At 40.8% G+C, this 25,070-nt stretch overlaps 1 protein-coding gene across 1 annotated transcript; it reads right to left on the bottom strand.

The window, feature by feature from the left end:
• Nucleotides 1–432: 432 nt before the first annotated feature.
• On the bottom strand, nt 433–24,701 carry emc3 (ER membrane protein complex subunit 3). The gene is made up of 8 exons (XM_078543181.1): nt 24,516–24,701; nt 15,421–15,478; nt 13,890–13,983; nt 11,695–11,799; nt 10,236–10,317; nt 8,077–8,156; nt 2,974–3,056; nt 433–1,279 (listed from the first exon to the last, which is right to left on the bottom strand). Exons 1-8 carry the CDS (start codon nt 24,668–24,670, stop codon nt 1,151–1,153), a joined length of 786 nt encoding a protein of 261 aa, XP_078399307.1. The 5' UTR covers nt 24,671–24,701; the 3' UTR covers nt 433–1,150.
• Nucleotides 24,702–25,070: the final 369 nt, after the last annotated feature.

Genomic DNA, 25,070 nt, shown 5'->3' with positions numbered 1-25,070 from the left:
GGGTATGCGACCGACCCGACACTTCCTTAACCACTCAAAATTGTGGCGAGGTGGGTATGCGGTATGCTGCCAATGGCACAGCACTCTAAATTATGGGTCCACTTGCCTGCTTTCTGCCACGCAGGTGGCCTGTAAAATTCAGCCCAGAGTTTCAGCAAGCTTACATTTCTCAAACAAATAATGAAATAAAATAATAGTATTGTTATTGTCAACATTTGAAGGTCAAATAGTGATTTCCTTCCTTGCCTGATGACAGCAAGCAGTCATCTATGGGTTACCAATTTATGATGGCAATATGATGTGAAGTTACAGGAATAGAAAAGCCAAAAAATTACACCGATGGTAATGGTTATGCAAGCGTGGATTGGATCCGTTTGACACTCTAGTTGCTGTTCCTGAGAGTCTGCAGGGCCAAGAAACTCAGCTTTGAAGAAATCTTAACTGGTTTTTATTTAAGGTAAAAACAATTATGTTGGATTAATTGGAGCTGATTATGATGGACACAAAATAGTTTCCTATCCACCAGAGATAGCCCAATCGTGTATTATGTAACCTACACTTGTAACTTTTCGTTAAATCAAGCAAGAATTCAACACATCATCCAAGGAAATTAACCTCAAATTAAGCTATTTACTCCCATTGCCATCGCATTAATAATACAGAAGAAAAAAAACAACTTGATAGATGCCTACAGACAAAACTTACAGTTCACTTCTGAACTCTTGACCAATGCAGGATTAACTTAATAGAACATACTGCAACAGGTGTTATCCAAAAGAAACATTGATCTACATGGGAACAGTATAATGTTAACAGTAAATAATGTAACAGTAAAGTACATCTGGTCATAGATACAATGGACTTCTAAGTAGCTTGCACTTTTATGGATGAATGAGAGTCAATTCCTATGGTGCTGGAATGAACAACATAATCTATTCGTGTCTAGTATCTATACGAGATACTGATTTACACTGAACTTCCAAATTCACAGTAAAATATCAAATTAGTGGTTTGTGTAACTTGAAGCTCTGACAAACGTTTCTAATGCTTTCAAATGAATTTTTAAGACTCCAGGAGAAATGTCATTCTTACTACAAACATGAGTTAAGGTAGCAGGAGGTTATGATTGGGGACCACCGATTAGGATGCTTCAGAACATCGATGTTTCGATTTCTTTGCTGAACATCCCTTCAAAATTAAGGTCCTTGGCCATGAGTTCCTCTTCAACTTCTTCTAAGGCCCACTGATGATCTGTGATTTCCAAAGCTTCCCATTCAGCCTACAGGATTAAAAAAAAACAGGAGGCACATACTATTGAGTATTAACTCCCCCCCACTTTAACTTTGCATTGCTAATTGCCTAGTTTATTCTAACTTTTGTTCAAGCTTTCTTCACTCTTCAGTTTTCCCCATTCTCTCTTTAAAATGCTCATTCATATTAGTGCACTCGAATGCCTACAGACTACTTTTGGCCATCCTTCATGTACAAGTTAATGCTGGCATGCTGCTTGAATACAGAGAACATCAAAGCTTCTCGCCCGTCCATGCATACTTTTTAGCAAAAGTAATTTGATGGTAATCAGGAACGAGGTTAAATGTAGCTTCCCCCAACTGTTAGCATGGCGGAGAACAACTAACTTTGCACAGACTAGGGATCATTCCTGAAACTGTGTCTTGATGGCTCCATGTGGTGCATTTCAACATGAGATCACAGAACCTCTCAGTGCAGAAGAGGCCCTTCGGCCCATCAAGTCTGCACCGACACATGAGAAACACCTGACCTACCTACCTAATCCCATTTACCAGCACTTGGCCCATAGCCTTGGATGTTATGACGTGCCAAGTGCTCATCCAGGTACTTTTTAAAGGATGTGAGGCAACCTGCCTCCACTCTCCCAGGCAGCGCATTCCAGACCGTCACCACCCTCTGGGTAAAAAAGGTTTTCCTCACATCCCCCCTAAACTTCCTGCCCCTCACCTTGAACTTATGCCCCCTCATGACTGACCCTTCAACTAAGGGGAACAGCTGCTCCCTATCAACCCTGTCCATGCCCCTCAATCTTGTACACCTTGATCAGGTCGCCCCTCAGTCTTCTCTGCTCCAACGAAAACAACCTAAGTCTATCCAACCTCTCTTCATAACTTAAATGTTTCATCCCAGGCAACATCCTGGTGAATCTCCTCTGCACCCTCTCCAGTGCAATCACATCCTTCCTATAATGTGGCGACCAGAACTACACATAGTACTCCAGCTGCGGACTCACCAAGGTTCTATACAACTCCAACATGACCTCCCTACTTTTGTAATCTATGCTTCGATTGATAAAGAACAAGTCCAATAATTTTGCTTCTCAGTGATAACTTTCAACATTGTGGAGTGTCAAACTCCACAGAAGCAACCATGAATAGATTATAGGCACCTTCTATAGGAAGAATGCTTTACTTACTGAAAGCCCTGTGCCCAAAATCATTGTCTTACAAAAACTTCTACTCATTTCCTGCCACAAATGCTATAATTCACATACCATTTTTGTCACAACTGGTGAAGTTTCAATTTTGTACCATCATCTCTCCAAAGGTTATGGCTTAATAGGGGACACATGTTTGTGCCCTGGGGAAATGCAAAACGATTGCCAAGACAATCTTTGCAGAAGGAGATCACCTCAGCCCATTCTAAAAGTTCCTATGACTGAACATACCATTTGATGCAGGGCTGGTAACAAATCAGTTCACTGCCACAGCTCAATGCTAGATACGTCAGAATAAAGTTATGCACAAAGTACTTCTGAACAAAAAAAACTAACATTTTACATTTTGTTATTTTTCCAGTGAAGGACCACCATCTCCTCCTCCTAGATTCAACCCAATACCAAAGTGGCAGTGAACTCAGCTCAGGATTACTGATCAAGGGTCAATTGTGGGATATTTCCCATGCTATAGAATACATAGTTAAAATATATGTAAAACAGCATACCTTAAAAGCCTTATTTGTATCAGGAGGCATTGCCATTGCAGCACCTGTCATCTGTTCTTGCATAATGCGAGACTGGTCTGCAGCTACAAAGAGTAAGAGGTAAAATGGATCATTTGAATTCATTGGATTCGATATCAAAGTGTAAAAAAAGACTAAACCACTTAAAAGGTCTGATAAGGGCAAGTTTGAGTTTTGCCCCAATCATTCCAGAGGCATGTACACAATTATAGCGAATTGTTCTATACAAAATTGGTGTATTTTTAATGTGCAGTGAATTCCTTAACAAATAAGATGCTTTCAAAGTCAATTTATTTCTTGCAACAAAAAGCTCTCTAAAACTGGTAATTTGTGTAAGTAAATAGGTTAGCCCTCTTTAAAAATAAAAGAAATTCTTGTTAAATTATCAACCCACATCCCCAAGTACATCCAGAGTATAAATAAAAAAAGACTGTTGGTCTTTAACACACACCATTAAACAACAATGACTTACACCCAAACCCAAAGTTGTATTTCCACCCTTCCAAATAATGTTGTTGTTGAAACAGTTGAACAAAACATAAAACTGCTGTTCTACAGTTTACAAGCTGCTTTATTACTTTCCCTGCTGGTGCCATTCGGTCATAACCATCAACCCATCACTTCTTGCCGGATGGGAGGGCGAATAATTTGGTAATGCCAATTGTTGATGCAAGGCACCATTGCTTGTTGACCCAGCCACAAACTTTCCATCTCATGTTCCACATCCAGAATGTGAAATATTTTAAGATTAGAAATTCATCATTTATCAAATACACATTTACAACTCTGCAGCTAACAGTTATGCCACTGTTTTATAATATTCTTATTGATATATGGTTAAAATCACTGGTTATAAAACGAAATTCTCTTTCCCCACCCCCTCCCTCCAATTTTATCCCTTCAAGCCACTGATTTAGGTTGTTTGAGTATGCCAGTAACAAACTGGCACTTCAAAATGCTGGCTATTTTATCATGATCTTGTTCTCACAATATCCACATACTTTCCAGCTGGAACCCTGCCTGATTTTTCCTTTAGAGTTGTTGATGTTGATTAATACAACTGCTGCCAACCTAGATCAGCAAACTCAGAGGTCAAACCTAAGCCACAACAGGAGCAATATTAAAAGGCATGTAGCCAGGGCATCTACCTGCCCTCTTCATTCCAAATTGGGCTCATGGAAGTGGCAGGAGGAAGGGGGGGTGCACAAGAAGAAAGAAAACATCGTCATCACTTCCAACTGGACATTACAGCCAGAGTATTGTTCCTCCCATGCAGTAGATCACATTAAGTTTCCTGATGTTCTGAACTAAATATGATCTTTGTAGGATTTACTTAGATCATATCCAAATGTACTAAGTGCACAGAATCATCAGCTTGACTCATGCATCAAATTGCTATCTCCTTTCTTCACCCTGAAAACAGGAGATAACACAGCTATTTATATCAGCAGGGTATATATTCACTCCAACTCAAAAAGGTCAAAAGTTGAGTTTTTATTGATATTCAATCTGAGCAAATAATTGCTGCACTTTTAACTATTAAGAAATTCAATTCTAATTTCAACCTAAATTCGAAGTATTATCTCTCAATAGAACAACACAAAGGAACAGCATTTTATTTTTGACTTGTTTAAGTTTGTGTCAAATACCTTTTTTATTCTTTCATTGGATGTAGATGACATTGACAAAGCCAGCATTTATTGCTCATCCCCAATTGCCCTTAACTGCCATCTGAAATGTTCAGTTCAAGAGTCAACCACATTACTGTGAATCCGGAGTCACATGTAGGCCAGACCGAGTAAGGATGGCAGATTTCCCTTCCTAAAGGATGCTAGTGGACCAGATTCGTCTTTACAACAAAGAATGATAGTTTCACGGTTACCTTTACTGAGACTAGCTTTATATTCCAGATTTATTAATTGAATGTAAATTCTTCCAGCAGGATTTGAGCCCATGTTCCCAGAGCATTAGCCTGGGCCTCTGGATTACTAGTCCAGTGGCATTACTGTTATGCCACCACCCCCCCCTACTTAAATACTGAATATCTTACATGGTTTTAGTCACACGTCCTGTTGTGTAGAAAATGCAGAAATGTTTCAGGTGATGAGATGGAACACTGGAGCTGCAGATTTCCAAGTATGCCTTGAATCTTTATCTGCAGTTTTTCCCTTCATTCAAATGTTAAATTATGACCAGACTAAAACATGGAAGGGGAAAGGCTGAATATTGGGTCATTCAAAACACCGGAGGCTACTTCTGCTGTTTATACCATCTAACCACCTAATTCAATTACAGACTGGTAATTATTCCCCATTATCCAGTTTGCCTCTTTAGGGGGGTGGGTGGGTGGGCAAAATATGTGTCGGTAGGAAATAGAACTTTGTAGCTTCTGAGCTTATGAAGTTCAACCTCTGGGACAAATGCCACAGAGATTCGAAGTGAAATCGCCCATTCCAGATTCTTCCTCCCAAATACTCAGGTTAACAAATCACTCCACTGATACAGCGTAATATGTATTTTTCTTGTGCAGAGGTCAGGGAATTATCGTGAGATGCATGCATCAGCATGCATAACCTCATATCCTTGACTACCTAGGCATTTTAGTTTCCTTTCAGTCTTATTCAGGCCATAAAATTTTCAACAAAAATAATTAGCACCATTAGGACACCTGCATCCTCAATGGTAAACTGCCCTTTGGGCAAAAAGCAAAATACCACAGATCCTGGAAATATGAAATAAAAACAGGAAATGCTGGAAAGTCTCAGCAGGTCTGGCAGCATCTGTGTAGAGAAAAAAAAGAGTTCACGTTTCGAGTCCGTATGACACTTCAGAGCTCTAGAGAAGAGTCATATGGACTTGAAACGTGAACTCTGTTTCTCTCTCCACAGATGCTGCTGGACCTCAGTTTTTCCAGCATTTTGTTTTTACGCCCTTTAGGTGAGATATTCATGCTATTATTTGAAGAGAGTTCACTTGATGTTTTGGCTAGTAGTAACCCATTAATCCAAACAACCAAATATAGATTCATTAGCGATTTAGTTTGCGAGACCTGACTATGCACAAAACAGTCACTGTGTTTGGCCTGCATGACACACCCAAGCAGTTACTTATAGGCGAAAGGTTTTGGAACATTTTTAAAAGATATGTTGATATGCTGTATAAATACAAACTTCTATCTTCTGTGCATGCTTACAATTTTTTTTTAAAACAAATACACTGCAAAGGATCACTGACTTTTTTGAAATAAAATACCAACAACCTATACATCTTTCTCTTCCTTCTCACTTTGAAATGTGTTTTGGTACAAGCCTTGCTGAATGTGCACTGAGACTAGGGAACACCTGCCAGATTCAGTTTCCACAAGATGTTGGCAAAACACATTAAAGAATCCCGTTTTTCAGAGACTACCAGAGAACATGGAAAATAATTCCATAATCGCCTGGTGCACAGCTTCATAACTGTATGAGTACTGCATCATGTATTTCTTCAAAATAAAAAGAAAAAGCTCGCATTTAGATCTGATCATATTCCTAATGAACCTCTTTGAAGCAGAGTGATTTATGCAAAGAAACATGGTACCTGAATAGATAGAGCAAGATCCTAGGAACAGCAACTGAATGAATGACCAGTTAATTTGTTTTTGATGGTGTTGGTTGAAGGAGGAATGTTAGTTAAGGCATTGGGAGAATCAATGCTTTTCTTCAAATGATGCCATTGCTTGACTAAAGGACAACAGCTAGATTGTGATGCATTACTAGACAACACAACTTAGGGGTTCTGATAAGAGTCAAAGAGGTCAGTTATAAGCCTTTTAGAATTCGAGTTGTGTTGGTGCCCACAGCTCACTCAAACCCAGCTGTTATTTTTGATTATCTATTCCCAGTGTTACAGTCTGGAGGGATGGATGGGTCTCTCAGGATGGTCTTTAAAACACAGTACAAGATGTGACAGAAAATCTTTTCAGACAAAATTCCTCTAATAAAGCAAAGACAATAAATTGTGCATACTTAATTTTAGACTCTTCCCCCTTCTTACTCACCCTCATCCAAATAAAACATGGCTATTTTTATTTGTTGTTTTTTATGGATTCACCAATCACAACATTGATGAGTTGCTTTCTTTACCAATGCCATTTAGAAATCACAGAATCACAGTGCAGAAGAGGCCCTTCCACCCATCGAGTCTGCACTGACACGTGAGAAACACCTGACCTACCTAATCCCATTTACCAGCACTTGGCTCATAGCCTTGAATGTTATGACGTGCCAAGTGCTCATCCAGGTACTTTTTAAAGGATGATAGGCAACCCGCTACCACCACCCTCCCAGGCAGTGCATTCCAGACCGTCACCACCCTCTGGGTAAAAATGTTTTTCCTCACATCTCCCCTAAACCTCCTGCCCCTCACCTTGAACTTATGCCCCCTCATGACTGACCCTTCAACTAAGGGGAACAGCTGCTCCCTATCCACCCTGTCCATGCCCCTCAATCTTGTACACCTTGATCAGGTCGTCCCTCAGTCTTCTCTGCTCCAACGAAAACAACCTAAGTCTATCCAACCTCTCTTCATAACTTAAATGTTTCATCCCAGGCAACATCCTGGTGAATCTCCTCTGCACCCTCTCCAGTGCAATCACATCCTTCCTATAATGTGGTGACCAGAACTGCACATAGTACTCCAGCTGTGGCCTCACCAAGGTTCTATACCACTCCAACATGACCTCCCTACTTTTGTCATCCATGCCTCGATTGATAAAGGCAAGTGTCCCATATGCCTTTTTCACCACCCCATTAACATGCCCCTCCACCTTCAGAGATCTATGGACACACACGCCAAGGTCCCTTTGTTCCTCAGAACTTCCTAGTGTCATGCCGTTCATTGAATACTTCCTTGTCAAATCACTGGATGTGTAGATCAGCAAGGCTTCTTTCCTTGTGGGGAAAAATGGATCACTTATTTTTCTTCTCCTTTCCTGCCCTCACCCCTTCCCACCCACCCCCCACCATCACCACCACCACCACCACCACCACCCCTCCCAACACACATGTATCCATCAAAACATCGTGACTAAGCAATTATGTTTACCATTATCTTGTCCCAGGAGTAAGGAATACATGCTTCTGAGCCCAAACACATTCAGGAAGTACCACGATGCAGAGCTCACCCTAAGTAAAAACAAAAACCAATGTAATATTAGTTTGAAAGGAATAAAAAAAATGTTAGAAGTAAACATGACAATACTCCTCCACTCTCAACTTCGTATAAGTGAAAGTTGCCGTAGTTCCAGAGGACCATGGGCTGCTCTCATTAGAGAGAGACGACTGGTGGTGACTTTAACCCCAGGGTCACCACACCTCAGGCGAAGGGCAAGGTTGAGAAGGCAGGGCCTTCATGGATGATGTCAGCTGGTACAGGAACTGAATCCCGCTGTTGGCGTCACTCTGCATCACAAACCAGCTGTCCAGTCAACTGAGCTAACCGACCCCCATTGTTATTTCTTGCTACGAAAGACATCCTCCTCCAGTCAAGATGCTGAATGATCAAGGATTATCAAAGCATCCCCAATTATATATTTTCCCCCCCTTATAACCTGCTTCTGCATTGTGCCCCACTTAGCAGCAAAAACCCGGTCAAACACATGCAGCCAAAATTAAATGACGTGTCATTCATGCTTTCTATTTATTTTCTTTTTCAATTCCACTAGATTCTTCACCTCAGGGCAGATTGGCTGCTGGCTGTTCTATACCCGAAATCAGGCATAGTGACAATGACATTCCTGGTACGATCATGAAGCTATTCATGTTGGTGTACTTACTGCTATACTGGAGCAAGCTAATGATATTTGACAATTCAAAAACAAGTATATTGAGCCTTTATCTTTCCAGACTGTGTGTAAGGACTAGAATTCTATCATAACAGGTGCACTAAGAGAGCCTATTCACTTCTGCACAGTAATAACCTCGCCCCAATGATACTCTGTGGGTGACAACCTATTATTTGAATTTTTACATTCTGCCTACATCAACAATATCAGTTTACAATTACATAGCACTTCTCACATAGATGAACACTGAGTATTCAAAGAAAAGGACTAGAAGACAGAAGAGTCTAAAAGGGGAATTGAAGAGATAGATTTCGGAATCTTTAATATAAAACTCATGAGGATTTTAATGGAGTCTTGAATGACCCAATTGATCTAGTTTCCATTTAAAAATCAATAGACCTTCTGAATTTTCAGTAGACTGGAGTCTCAAGAGTTTATGACTCTGACTTGCAGCCACTCTGCTTTAATGGATGTCTAAAGTAGTACTGAATAAATCGAATGGCTAGCATTCAGGGAAAATTATGATCTCCTTTGATGTGTTCAATCTATTGTGAAAAGGGAGCATTTTAAAGCACTAACCTCTTGCTAGTTTATTTTTAATCTTGGTTTCACCATTAATGCCATTCCTTTTGATGATGTGCGCAGACTTTTGCTACTCTGTCCCCAAATGTCCGCCCCCCCACTTTTAAAAGGCTTTTAAAAACTCTTTTTAGCCCCTTTAAATTTGTGACTCCTCCTCTTCTATTTCTCTTTAAATATAACTATTTTGAAAGCACTAAATTCAAGGAAAAGCATTTTTAGTACTTTACAGGGAACAACAGAGGTTAATACTGAGCAAGAGAAGGCTAGAAGCAGAGAACGAGGTGGAAAAGAGAGGGATTAAGGGAGAGGATTGTAGAAGTTGAAGGCACAGTTGAAGTAATGTCTACAGATGATGCAGTAGGATTAATACTTTGCCAGAGAAAGTAGTATATGTGGAGATGCATAGTTGGAGGAAATTGCCGAGATAAAGTGCAGGGAGACACAGAAGGATTTGAAAATAAGGACAAAACTCAAAGCCAATAGGCTAGCTATTTTAATATTTACCTTTGGGTCCATTAACATGGTGTATGATAATTAGATTACCCCAGAAGGTTCCATTTCTTAATTGTGATAGTGTTACTGGCTTGTTAAAAGTAACACCTGAAGGTGCAAAAAATGATTTTGTAAGTGTCAAGGTCATTCAACACAAGCAGCTTGTTTCATGCCAGGTAAGAAAAATTTAATTGATAAAATAAAGAATAGCTTGTTATGCAAAAACATGTGCTGGTTGGCCTTCGGTGCATCACATTGGTAATATGCAGTAAAGGGACATACAGTAAAGCTTATGGACTGAATACCCTTTTCTGATTCTTGACTTTATGTGCACTTTTCAACATACCAGGAAGCATCCAGAGAGAGTAGCTCAATTCCCTGCTGTAACATAGGCTTAAAACGCAGCGTCAAAGGAAATGGAACTTTGGCTAAAGAGAAAAGAAAGTGCTTTTAGTATTTGCTAAAACATTCCACCTTCCATTTCTTGAACACATGATTAACATTTAGACACTCTAGATTTGTGTCTGTAGCATTATCTACAATTGTAGACTTCCTTTGTATTGATAAATAATAAAATGAACGCCACCAAGACGGTGCAATGGAATTAAATCAGTGCTGGGAGAACTGCATTAATTTCAGCTCAACAGACATGATAGGAAAAATATAGACTGAAGTCAAGACGATCAGAAGGATAGTGAATGTAGTCCCTTTACTAGCTCCTATAAACTAGGAGATTCTCAAAATTAATAGGGCATATAACTCCACTTTTTGTGAAGGAATGGGTACACAGAACATAGAGCTCAAAACAAGGGGACAAAAATTACATTGGCAGGCAGAGAATAAGAAATTATATTTTGAAAGTTTTAAAACTGACGAACAATAAAAACTTGCATTTATGATGGTAAAGTGGAGGCGGGTTAATGGGATTTAGGATGAAGTCATGGCACGATTTGTAGATGAGTTCAAGAAATTCAAATTTAATGCACTGGAGAGTGGGTGCTAATGCTCTTTTTCCTTATTCTTTCATGAGATTTGGGCGTAGCTGGCAAGGATAGCATTTGTTGCCCATCCCTATTTGCCACCGAACTGAATGGCTTGCTTAGACATTTCAGATGGCATTGCTGTGGGTCTGGAGTCACAGGTGGGCCAGACCAGCTAAGGATGGCAGATTTCCTTCTCTGAAGGACAGTTGTGAACAACTGATGATAGTTTCATAGCTTTTCAATTGCAGATTTATTGAATTTAAATTCCACCAGCTGCCGTGGTGGGATTTGAACCCATGTTCTCAGAGAATTTGCTTGGGCCCCTGGATTACTAGTCTAGTGACATAACCACTACACCACTGTTTCACTTAATGTAAGTGAGCAAGGATGAAGGTGATGGGGTAAGTAGGACTTTGTGTGGGATAAGGCACAGGCAAGTTGAGTTTAGGATCAGTTATGAGTTTATGGAGGGTGGAGATGGAACACCAGCAAACACATTACAGAAATTAAGTCCAGAGGCGACAAAAACATAGATAAGGGTTTCAGTGCTGGAGTCTAAACAATAGGCAGATAATGTTATAGAAGTTGAAATAAGTGGTCTTAGTGATTGCACATTTGCTGGGTCAAGTGATGCAGTCATTACAAAGGAATGGAATTTTATAGCTTGTCTTCCCAATGCTCAGATGGAGGAGATTTTCTTAGTAATATTAGTAAAAGGAGGTCACTTATATCCAGTTGATGTCCAAAACAGTAAAAATCAGTTTACATACAGTTTTTTAACAATTAGTTTCAGCTTCCACTCTTCTACAGTGTATTACTTACTGGTAACAAAACCAGAGAAGGTCCAGTTAATCCAGCCACCAATGAGGATCATGGGAAGTACATTAGTCACATTGCCTTTCATCATATCCATCACCATAGTGGGGTCTGAAAATATGAAATTGGAAAGTCACTAGGTTTCAGTCTCATCTTTATCATAAGCATTGCAAGAACTCTTGCTCAGGCACCATTTCTATCCTATTTATTAGCCATGCTGTGACCTTAAATCAACAAGTCACCCATGTTAAGCAGCAAATTGTTTTCCCTTATGATACAAAAATAGGAAAAGAAAGCAAGCCAGATTTTAAATTCCTATCTGATGCACCAGTCTTTGGTTGAAAGAAGCAGATAAATGTTCTCAGGTATTTTCCTAACTTCAACCAGTTACCTGGAGGCGCATATAATCATACTGGGTTAATTCATACTCAGATTTTGTAATTTCTGGCAGCTGAGGGTAGGAGCTGAAGAAAGAGAACAAACATATCCCACATTAACTTTTTATTTCTCCATCTCTTTCAACAGACCAGCTAAAATGGAGAAAACAATGGGCATGAATCAACATTCTACAATTTCACATCAAGACTTCAACATAAAAATCTTGGCTGATATTCCAGTGCAGTACTGAAGGAATTCTACAGTCTTTCACATGAGACATTAAACCAAGGCCTCGTCTGCTCTCTCAAGAGGGCTCAAAAGATCCCATGGCACCATTTTGAATAGGAGCAGGGGAGTTATTCCTGTGTCCTGACCAATATTTAACCGACAATCAGCATCGCTCATAACAAATGATCTGGTCATTATCACACTACAGTTTGTGGGACCTTGCTGTGCACAAATTGGTTGCTGCGTTTCCTACATTTCAGCTGTGACTACACTTCAAAAGTACTTCGTTGGCTGTAAAGCCCATTGTGACATCCGGAGTCCATGAATGGTGCTATATAAATGCAATTTTTAAAAAAAGTCTTTATTACAATGTGATAGTATATAACATGCTGCAATCTCCCCCATTAAGAGTCCACATTTTTATCAATCCAGTTGTAATATGCTACTGAAAACAAACAAACAGGTCTTGTGTTTTCCCCCCGCCAACAGAAGAACACTGCACATCTGGAGAAGATGGGAGGGACCTCCATCACTGTCCATCACTCCCTGCTAAAACAAATGTTTGTTCACAAATCATAGAGATTCTTTCTCTGCAGTCATTATACCTGAAGGCAACAACTGCATCTTGCAGCAGAAAGGTGCAGATTGAAAATAAATTTCCTGCGCATATTCCCAACTAACAACTAATGTGCCAAGAGATTACTTTCTGTAAAAGTGTTACGTTTGACCATGCAGATACATATATAATTATCAGTATCTTACAACTGCACATTTTACATTTTTAGTTCTATAACTTGATGGCAGACTGCCCAGGAAGAGAAATCTTATGCAGAACTCTACATGGTACGTCACTGTGGAGTTCCTCTCCTGTGACTTCATGAATCAGGGTTTAACAAAGACAGGAAATGTTGGAAATCCATCAACATCTGAAGAGAAAAATATAGGTTGAATACATTAGGTGTAGCCTTCTTGAAAGAATCGCATCTGCATTCAAAATCTTTCAAAATGCACATGGACCTGCTGCCCAAAAATTCAGGTTTTTTCTCACTCCTATATGTAAAAAAAATCGGGATGATTTAGGTAAAAGTCCCGATGCATCATCACCACAAACTGGTGAGATATAGATCATCTCCAAAGGGCAATGGAATGATGGAAATGTGCGCTGCAATACCATTGCAAGTTTCAAAAGGACATAGATTAGAAGGCATGACAACCTGACAACTTTTGACTTAAAATGCTTTCAGATTCTTCAACCAGCTAATCCATGGCTATTTTTGCATGTACATCATTAGTAAGAGCTTGCAGTTACATAATGCCTTGGGATATTCCAAAGCACTTTACAATCACGGGATCTCAAGTGCAGTCATCATTGTTATCTAGGAGCTAATCTGCATGCATCAAGGTTCCACAAACTGAAATGAGATAAATGACCAAAGAATCTATTGTTTGGTGATGTTGGTTGAGGTACCAGGAGAACACCCCTGCTCTTTTTCAAACAGTTCCACAGGATCTTTTAAGTTCACCTCAGTTTGGACCTCATGTGAAGGAGATTATATATCCTCTACACAACATATAAGAGGAGACAGACACATTACCAGTCATGGGAGAGGGTGGAACGACTTTTCTTTTGGTCTTCTTGAAAAATCCATCATCTGGGTTGTTGAAATAATATTTCCGTGTTAGGAAGGACTGGAATATTACAAATAGTGAACCAGATCAAAATGAATAGAATTTAGAATTTAAATACAAGAGAAAAGAAAAACATAGTTAGAAATACACAGAATAAATCCAATCTATATAAAAACTTGAAGACAATATCAAGATATCTGGTTTCGATCTAGATCTGGCACTATGGAAAGCAAAACTTTTTTTTAAAAAACAATTGGCCAAGTTCCCAATTTCACCCGAGCTATTTGGGAAAGACTCCACAAAGGTGCTTATCCCGTTTTGGGGGAATGTGAACATACAGGATACCCATAACACATTTTCAGCATCTTCCAGTGGCCAACCAAAGCTCAGTGCTTGTCAGAAAGAATGACCAGATCACCCACACGCCTTACCAGGCAAGAAGCACAAGTGAGTCTCTAGTTTTTGTGGCTTTGCTTGTTATTCAGTCAGTGCAGCCCCTTTTTTTATTCATTCATGGGATATGGGCATCACTGGCTAGGCCAGCATTTATTGCCCATCCCTAAATGCCCTCTGAACAAGGGCAGTTAAAAGTCAACAATGTTGCTGTGTGTCTGGAGTCACACGTAGGCCAACATTAGTGAACCAGATGGGTTTTTACAACAATCGCAATGGTTTTGTGGACATCAGAAGACTTTTATTGGAATCTAATCTCACCATCTGCCATGGTTGGATTTGAACCCAGGTCTCCAGAGCATTACCCTGGGTCTCTGAAATACCACCCCAGTGAGAATGCTACTATGCCATCACCTCCCTGTTGAGGATGTGCTCGTATGGACATGAGGTTTGGCTTTGATCTTTTCAAAAGGCTCTTTGCATGCTGCAGCCATTATATTAAAAAATGCCAAGAATCCTCACTGGGTTAGTATATGTCCACAATGGGCCTCAGCATCCCATTAGACTGGAGAATGAGAATGACGAGAGTTCCTGCTCCTAATGGGCAACTTTTTACCTCTGCTGCATGTTTATATGTTTGGATGTCTAGTGGGAACAATATGATGCTTAGCTGCAGTCAAACAGCCTGTCAATGTTCAATATCCATATTAAGAATGACAACTTAGGCGAGTTACTGGAGTGCAGAACCATATCTCAGCACAAGTCACTATATTCAGAGGATATTACAGATGACAATGCCACTATAAATTTCAGAATAGCATCTGAAAAACCGAAGCAGTTATATTGGGCTCCTCTAATTCTCCTCCTAGTAATGGATCAAGAACTTGGGAGGAATAAGCCAGATGCCCACCCTCCAGACAGCAGAACTATACATGATTCATAAAATAAAATCAGGTAGGTTAAGTCAACAGTCTGTCATGTGCTTTGTGCCCCTCAACTTAATGAACTAATTGGCTCAAAAATCACACATTAGTTGAGCATTAATCTTCTTGTCCAAGGGCCGAAAAATTACTTTTTGGACTAAGGAGAGCAGTTAAGAGTTACCTGTTTTGGAATATATCTGCCATTTTCTCTCAGAATCCTACTTCTGATCAGAACTTGACTGCAAAAAGAAAACAAATAAATTATATTTTAATAGGCTACACATTAAATGCAAGGGAATTGAAGCTTTGCCAGACAGGTTAAAATATCAACATTTGCACCAGTTTGGTAACCTTCTTCAAAAACATCATGGGTCATCACACTTATCACACAAGAGTGTCAGCACAGTATTTCAGTTAATTACTAGTGTATTTCAAAAGTTAGTTCTCTTTTTTAAAAAAAAGCAAAGCAATTTGATGACAGCATTAGATGTGACCGCAGCAGGCAAAGGGTACACACTAGAAAATAATGGTGTATATAAAAAGAAAATACAGAGATTGGTTTTGGAGGACATATCATGGATCAAGAGACCAATAGGCTTGCTACATGAGTGGAGTTAACTTCCATGATCAAATCAGCTATACAGCCTATTAACCTTCTTGTACTGCAATACTAATTCTTCTCAGTTGGCACAGGCTCCATCCCGTGGTTATTCTGTGCTACTTTTGCACTACATCTTAGAGCCTTACTGATGGAATCACAGAATTGTTACACTGCAGGAGGCCATTTGGCCCATCATGTCTACACCAGCTCTACAAAAGAGCATTATGACTCAGTGCCTTTTCCCCGTAGCCCTGTGCATTGTTTCTATTTAAATAATCATCCAATGCCCTCTTGAATGTCTCCATTGAACCTGCCTCCACTACACTTCCAGGCAGTGCATTCTAGACCTGACCCACTCGCTGTGTGAAGAAGTTTTTTCTCACATCACATTTGCTTCTTTTGAAGATCACTTTAAATCTGTGCCCTCTCGTTCTTGATCCTTTTACGAGTGGGAACAGTTTCCCCCTATTTACTCTGTCCAGTCCCCTCATGATTTTGAGCACCCTCTATTAAATCTCTTAGCCTTCTCCTCTCCAAGGAGAGCAGTCCCAACTTTTCCAATCTATCTTCATAACTGAAGTTTCTCATCCCTGGATTTTTGTAAACCTCTTCTGCACTCTCCAATATGTTCATATCCTTCCTAAGGTGTGGCACCCAGAACTTTACACAATACTCCAGCTGAGGTCCAACCAGTATCCTATACAAGTTCAGCATAACCTCTTTGCTCTTGTACTCTATGCCCCTATTAATAAAGCCCAGGATACTGTATGCTTTATTAACTGCTCTCTCTACCTGCCCTGCCACCTTTAATAACTTATGCACATATGCACACCGGTCCTGCTGCTCCTGAACACCCTTTAGAGCTGTATCCCTTATTTTATATTGTTCTTCATGCCAAAATGAATCACCTCACACTTCTCTGCATTGAACTTCATCTGCCATTTATCTGCCCACTCCATCTGTCCTTTTGAAGTTCTACACTGTCCTCCTTACAGTTCACAATGCTTCCAAATTCTGTATCATGGTTAATGGACTTTGAAATTGCTCCCTACACACCAAGATCTAGATCATTAACATATACCAGGAAAAGCAAGGGTCCCAATACCGGCCCCAGTGGAAGTCCACTACAGACTTCCTCCAGCCTGAAAAACATCCATTAACCATTGCTCGCTGTTTCCTAATACTCAGCCAATTTTGTGTCCACGTTGCTACTGTTCCTTTTATTCCATGAGCTACAACTTTTCTCACAAGTCTGTTGTGCGGCACTGTATCAAATTCCTTTCGGAAGTCCATGTACACCACATCAACAGCATTACCCTCATGTGCCACCACTTCAAAAAACTCCAACAAGTTAGTTAAACATGGCTTTCGCTTAAGAAATCCATGCTGGCTTTTCCTAATCAATCCATATTCTTCCATGTAACTATTAATTCTAACCCGAATAATTGTTTCTAGAAGCTTTCCACCACTGAAGTTAAACTGACTGGTCTGTAATTGCTGGGTTTATCGTAACCTTTTCTTGAAAAAGAGCGTAATGTTTAAAATTCTCTAGTCCTCTGGCACCTCCCCTGAGTCTAGGGAAGACCGAAAGATTATGACCAGTGCCCCTGCAATTTTCCACTCTCACTTCCTTCAATATCCTTGGATGCATCTCATCCGGAATTATCCTAAGCCTCCACAGGATTTTCTTCAATGAATTGCAGTAACACTTCAACATTGAATCTCGTTTCAAGCTTTGATTATCAAGTGAACTTATTTTAAAAAAAAACAAGAAAATAAACCAGAGCACTAACCTCATTGGCTCTTGAAAAGAAACCAAATGCTCACTCTCTCTAGGAGTAATTACCACCAGAAGACTTGAAAGATGAATTTATCCCTTTTCTCCACAGATGGTGATAAAATCATGTTTCCACCATTTTTCTCTCTCCCTACACCCCAGATTTTCAGCACCTGCAGTACCTTTTGCCCAAACTGATTGAGTAAGAACAGAAAGTGCTCGAAATACCCAGCAGGTCTGGCAGCAACTGTGAGAGAGAAACAGTTAATGTTTCAGGTCTGTGACCTTTCATCGAATTAGTGTTTTGCTTTTGGCTCTCTATCTAGCTGAGCGTGTTTCATAATTTAATGCAAAAGAGGTATCCTCCTTCCTTCCTGCCTTTTCACCTGAGACTATGAAGTATTGGGTTGACCTCTTTCGTTCTGCCTTCCCAGCCTCATGGTATTATTGTGGCAGGGGTGGAAACAGGCCCTTAACAGGTCCTCAGTAGGTCTAAGGGCAGGCAGGCTGGCTGATACCTTACCTGTACACCGTATTATGGGGAACAGCTTGGGGATGGGCATCACTGCCAAATCCATTCCAAACCTTTAATAATCGAGTAGTCAGAAATGCATACAATATTAAAAATTTAACCTATTGAATCTATTCTACAAATTCAACATCACTGCCATGTTTTTATATTCAATGTCTAATTTCTATGTGTAAAACTCAATCTTGTTTGTCTAAACAAAAAGCACAAGCCCCAGTACAAATACATGGATCACACTATTGTCCCATCCTACCAATCAAATCACACCCACTTTATCCCTGCTCTTTGTCTGCACACCCACCTTTTCTTTTAACGTAGCTATATTCCCTTCAATACCACGGTCAGCACTTCAACACTGACAAGAGAAGCACTGAATTGGTTGCCCGTTACACACCTCATACAATTTTTCTTTCTGTTGACTCAAGCTGATCTGATACCACCAGTTTTAGGCTTCCACCAAGGCTGAATGCTTTGCCCATGTTATGAAAATTAAGAAAGAAGTCTCTTATGTGGCAATAAAGCAAATACAAGTATCTATAACATTACCACAGATGCAATCAGGCCACTAAACAGTCAGTGTTGGGGACTGAATATCACTTTGTTAAATCCCAATTATGGAAAAGAAAAACACAAATTGCTTTGAACAAAATCAAATCAAGGTCCAGCACTGTACTGGTGTGAAGGTGCCAAAGTGATCTGATTCTTCAGAGGTCACATGAAAGGGTCTGAATGTTTTAATCTGACTGATGTTAAAAATCTCATGGTAATATCACAAGAGAAGTAGGAAGTTGCCCCGGTGCACAAAATCAGACAGATCAAATAATCATTCATAACATTGTTGTTTGTGGGACTTACTGTTCCTGAAATAACTGCTGCATCTGCTGACATAGCAGTCACTGCACCTTGGAGTAATTAATTATGCAGTGCTTTGAAATACACAAGGCAGTAAGTACAAGTTTTTCTTTATGTTTCACCAAAGTAACCTTTGTACAGAGTCACAGTACAGATGTCTTTCCATCAGTTTAGTACAGATTTCATAAGCAAGGCCAGAGTGCTCATGAAACGACTGCACAAAATAGAAGGTGATCTGAACCTCTCACAGAAACCAATAGTTGTTTTTTGGAACAGTTCAATATCAGACCAAGGCAGCGGTAAAATATTTTGACTAGGGTTGAGATCCTATTGACAACCCAAATTTAAAGAGAGTTCTGTAGACACAGGCAGGCGCACACAGATGCGCGCACACGCAGACACAGAGGTAACAAGGCAAAGCAGTTTGAGAAGAAAGTCTCAGAGGAAAGGACCATTATAGCTGAAAAATCAGCTTCCAGTAGCAGTAATCTTAAATCAGAGGAATGGAAGGGGCAAATTGGAATGTGTTGCTGGAAATTAATCAAATAGTGTGAAGCGAGTTTATGGAAGCACTGAGGATGAGAACCTTGGACAATGTAGTCAACAATGCTGAAATGGTCAAGTGATGGCAAATGCAGAGTTGGATACCACAACAACTTAAAGATCATTGGAAGAAAGGGATAGTTAGAGGTAAGATGGTGGCTTGCAAGAAATTTCTCTGAGGGGAGGGGTTGCTTTTAAAAAGGGTGAGAGCAACAGCTGAAGCGAGGGAAAAGTTAATAATGCCCAAAGTACAGAGATAAGACAAGCCTGGATCGCAGGGTGAGCTTCATGGGCAAAGAGTCCGACAACAGTTGGTGGAGAAGAAAACAGAAAAATTGCAGGGTTAGGGGTGACTGGACCTGGTTTTGGGGTAGAGCCCAAAGGGGAGATGGTAGTGGATGCAAACTATTTTAGAAATAGATGTCTATGAGTCCCTCACATATAGAATCATCAGCAAAGATGGAGGAAGGACACCAGGACCCCTCCCTGCAGGGGAGGAAAGTCTGTGGAAGTCATCAGTGGCAGACCATAAGACATAGGAGCAGAAATTAGGCCATTCGGCCCATCGAGTCTGCTCCGCCATTCAATCATGGCTGATAAGTTTCTCAACCCCATTCTCCCGCCTTCTCCTCGTAACCTTTGATCCCCATACCAATCAAGAACCTATCTATCTCCGTCTTAAATACACTCAATGACCTGGCCTCCACAGCCTTCTGTGGCAATGAATTCCATAGATTCACCACTCTCTGGCTAAAGAAGTTTCTCATCTCTGTTCTAAAAGGTCTTCCCTTTATTCTGAGGCTGTGCCCTCGGGTCCTAGTCTCTCCTACTAATGGAAACATCTTCCCCACGTCCACTCTATCCAGGCCTTTCAGTATTCTGTAAGTTTCAATCAGATCCCCTCTCATCCTTCTAAACTCCATCGAGTATAGACCCAGAGTCCTCAAACGCTTCTCATATGTTAAGCTTTTCATTCCTGGGATCATTCTCGTGAACCTCCTCTGGACCCTTTCCAGGGCCAGCACATCCTTCCTGAGATACGGGGCCCAAAATTGCTCACAATATTCTAAATGTGGTCTGACCAGAGCCTTATAAAGCCTCAGCAGCACATCCCTGCTTTTATATTCTAGTCCTCTTGAAATAAATGCCAACATTGCATTTGCCTTCCTAACTACCAACTCAACCTGCAAGTTAACCTTAAGAGAATCCTGGACTAGGACTCCCAAGTCCCTTTGCACTCCAGATTTCTGAATTCTCTCCTCATTTAGAAAATAGTTCATGCCTCTATTCTTCCTACCAAAGTGCATGACCTCACACTTCCCCACGTTGTATTCCATCTGCCACTTCTTTGCCCATTCTCCTAACCTGTCCAAATCCTTCTGCAGCCTCCCCGCCTCCTCAATACTACCTGTCCCTCCACCTATCTTTGTATCATCTGCAAACTTAGCCAGGATGTCTTCAGTTCCTTCATCTAGATCATTAATGTATAAAGTGAAAAGTTGTGGTCCCAACACTGACCCCTGCGGAACTCCACTAGTCACCGGCCGCCATCCTGAGAAGGACCCCCTTATCCCCAGTCTTTGCCTCCTGCCAGACAGCTAATCTTCTATCCATGCTAGTACCTTGCCTCTAACACCATGGGCTCTTATCTTACTGAGCAGCCTCCTGTGCGGCATCTTGTCAAAGGCCATCTGGAAGTCCAAGTAGATAACATCCATTGGCTCTCCTTTGTCTAACCTACTCGTTACCTCCTCAAAGAATTCAAACAGATTTGTCAGGCATGACCTCCCCTTGATGAAACCATGCTGACTTTGCCCGATTTTACCATGCACTTCCAAGTATTCCGAAATCTCATCCTTAATAATGGACTCTAAAACCTTACCAATGACCAAGGTCAGGCTAATCGGCCTGTAATTTCCCGTCTTTTGCCTCACTCCCTTCTTAAACAGGGGGATTACATTAGTGATTTTCCAGTCCTCTGGGACCCTCCCTGACTCCAGTGATTCCTGAAAGATCAGCAAGATTATTATTTTCCCTCCCAGAGTACTATGGAGCAATGGATTTAGTTTTTTAAATTATTCTTTGCACAGGACATGGGCGTCACTGGTGACTCCAGCATTTTTATTGTCCATCCCTAATTGTCCTTCAGAAGGTGGTGGTGAGCCGCCTTCTTGAATTGCTGCAGTCCATGTGGTGTAGATACACCCACAGTGCTATTAGGGAAGGAGTTCCAGGGTTTTGACCCAGCGACAGTGAAGGAACGGCAATATATTTCCAAGTCAGGATGGTGTGCGGCTTGAAGGGGATCTTGCAAGTGGTGGCATTCTCATTCATCTGCTGCTCGTCTTTCTAGGCAGTAGAGGTCACGGGTTTGGAAAGTGCTGTCAAAGGACTTGTGGTGAGTTGCTGCAGTGCATCTTGTAGATGAAACACACTGCTGCCACTGTACAGTGAGGGACAAAAAAGCTTTATTAGCAATGGCAAACTAGATATGTATGACAATAGACAGTTAAGATTGCTCATCCCATGTACTTGAGATCACGGGTAACAAGGAGTGGTAGGGTGGTGACTGCAAAGATCTAGCAGATGGCAAAGGAATTAAAGGTAAAGGCAAAGCGATTGCTGAGTGAGTATGCAGTTTGATGGAGGTGTCAATGTCAATGCAAGTGACAGAGCAGTGGTAATGGCACAGAGGAATATTTTTCTAGGGACAAAAGACAATGCAAAGGTTAGAGGTAGGCATGGAAATGAGAGTCTTGAAAGAAATGATACAATGATTGTAGAATTACAAGTTAGGTGAAACTGGACATGAGTGGACTATGATCAGATGATGTGGAGTACAGTGATCTCAAATACAGATTTAGATGAGGAGCTTCAAAAGGGTGGGCTGATTGAGGAAATTTTGGGACAAAAGAAACTGGTGAATTTGAGGATCTGTGATAGACAATGAGAATCACAGGGAATGCATTTAAGTGAGGAAAAAGTGCAAAAGCCACATGGAGATTTGGCAAGATAAGATCTACAAATGTATGTCACATGCCACCATGGTCAAAGGACAAAAGGGAATACAGGACCCGATTGAGTGGAGTAAAAGAAAAAAGTTGACTGAAAGTTGGGTTTGTGAGCAGTCAAGTCCAGTGGAGTCTAAACTTAGATGGAGAAAGGAGAGCTAAGAAGCACAGTGAATGGGATAGACAGTGGGAGAGGAGAATAAAGGAGTTCAAGTGGCTGATCAGGGAGAGCGAGCAGCATGCCTCACAATGGGTAAAACAAAGAATGTCCAGGTTAAAAGGCCATAAGCTTGCCCTGAAGACAAAAGCTTGGTCTCACACCAAGCATTCTAGTAGGGGGAGTAACAAAGGATACATTAGGTAATGGGAGTACTGGGGCACACCACAGTTAGGCAGGTAGTAGAAGCGAGACAAGTGAAAATATAACACCTGTCATACTTCTGCAGATCCCTTTTCTAAACAAAGATTTAGGTCAGCCTAATTTTAAAAGATATAGGAAAACTCCTTTTACGAAATAACAGAAAACTTGTGCGTATTGTGGTAAACTTGTATTCAATACATGTGCACAAAGATTGTGCATTTGACACTTTCTAAACAAGCTGCCAATATATGTTGGACGAGAATTTTGATAATTAAGATATATTACTATTGCAGCCAATGACACTGGGTTAGCAAACACCTGTGATGCCAAACACCATTGCCAGGTGATAGAATAATAGCCAACACCTCCTCAATACAATAAAGGACTGAGTGGAAGCTGGGCTCGACTGCATAAGAAATTGGGTGGTATCAATCATTAATTCAACTGGAGAATACATCAGTCCCAGTGAATCTTCCAATTGGTTACAGTGGGTGTTGTCCCTTCCAACTAGGAGAATGGTCCTTTTCCTGAGTAAACCCAAAAGAGAGAAAATGTCTCTAAAATGATAATGGGCGTGATGCAGAGAAACACTGCAGATTCTGTGGTTAAATCAGCAGTCATAACACAAGTTATCACTCATTAAGGTTATATACCACAGTTCAAGAACAAAATTAAACTCAATATACAACTGCACTTAAGACATTAAAAGGATCTAAAAGAATTTCAGACCTTAGGGTGAAAAAGAACAAAAAACAAAGGGTGATTGCTTTATGCTACTAGAAATCTTGGGCCACAAGTTGTCAATTTATTTCATTCAGAATGTAAATTACACCAGTAAATTAAGTACTAAATGCACGTGTAGATTAAAAGTGTGACTGTTCTTGAGAAATTAGGTCATCATTTAAAAATAACATTCCACGCACATAATTTAACGTGGAGCACAAACAACAAGTGCTGCTTGCACAACACAATAACAAAATTTATATGGCTCTAAGGTATCTTACAAGTGGAGAGTCAGCAGAAGGAACTTTACAACTCCAGTCAGTCTCAATTCTAGTTTACCTCTGTCACCAAAGGTTGACATACACTCAAAAGTTCATCTCAGATGCAGGCTAACCTTCACTCTTCCACTGTACTCACCGTGTAGAGCTACTCCTTTCTATACAGCACCCCTCCCCTTCCCCCTCCCCTTCCCCCTCCCCCTTAAACTGTCCCCCATTTGCCTTTCAGGCAAAAACGAGTCTGGAATAAACTGGGCTTCAATTAATGAGGATCAGGATCTTCATGGAGGTGGCCTATGGCCCAGGCTCTCTCTTGATTTCAACCCCTTTCATGAAACATATGTAAAAGTATATAATATAATGTGATATTCAAATGTCAGAAATGTCAGAGAGGGCAAATTAAACACGATGTAAATAATTTAAAAACTTCAATCATTGGAACATTCAGACGAGTTCACAAGGAAGAGTTAGCGCTGCAAAACCAGAAACACAGTTAAACATGAATTATTTTTGACAATCACTCCAGAGGTTCTGGGAAAGAAGATGGTCTCCATGGAGATGGGGCAGGTCCTTTTTAAACTGTCGAAAGTAATTTGCCTACCTGTCGGAAACCTGCTCCTCCGTGAGCTTCTTGTCGCTCTGCAGGAGAATGGAGATGTAATGCCGGATCAGGCCCACGAAGAAAGTGATGAAGACGATGGGCAACACCACCCAGAGCCTGATGTTGGAATCCAACAGCAGCTCAGGCTCCGCCATCTTCCGCCGGAAGTGACGCCTCCCCGCCCTCCCGCAAAAAATTAACCTTACGTAATACGTCAGACGTGGGCAACGTGCCCACACAGAACCGACGTTCAGGCTGCTGTCCATCTGACAGGCCCCCACCTACCATGCAACACTGGAATACAGATGTTTCATCATGATTTTTTTTTAACCGTGCATTCTTTAGTTTTTGGTTGCAGACTAATTGCAAAGAGTTGTCCTCAACTGAGTCTTGCAGACTGGCACATTCCAAGGTCCGGGGCTACATGCCAAAGGACACACCAAAGTTTGGGGCAGCCACCGTAGAGGCGCAATGGGGCAAGATCACTGTCTAAGGCTTTTCAGCCATAGTATACCAAGGAGCCTGAAACTAGAACCTTTCTGGCTGTATGCCTGA

This window comes from Cetorhinus maximus, chromosome 6 (genome assembly GCF_964194155.1).
Source record: "Cetorhinus maximus chromosome 6, sCetMax3.hap1.1, whole genome shotgun sequence".
In the NCBI taxonomy this organism is placed as follows: Eukaryota; Metazoa; Chordata; class Chondrichthyes; order Lamniformes; family Cetorhinidae; genus Cetorhinus; species Cetorhinus maximus.
Note: the sequence above shows the minus strand (reverse complement) of the source record. Positions and strands in the feature narration are given on the sequence as shown.

Excerpts from the sequence above, each read along its gene's own strand:
- emc3 (XM_078543181.1), bottom strand. The coding sequence starts at position 24,670 with ATGGCGGAGCCTGAGCTGCTGTTGGATTCCAACATCAGGCTCTGGGTG. Across the intron at positions 8,157-10,235 it reads CTCTCTCTGGATGCTTCCTG|GGTGAGCTCTGCATCGTGGT; the intron begins GTATGTTGAAAA and ends GTTTTTACTTAG. Across the intron at positions 3,057-8,076 it reads ACTCCTGGGACAAGATAATG|CTGCAGACCAGTCTCGCATT; the intron begins GTAAACATAATT and ends TACTCTTTGTAG.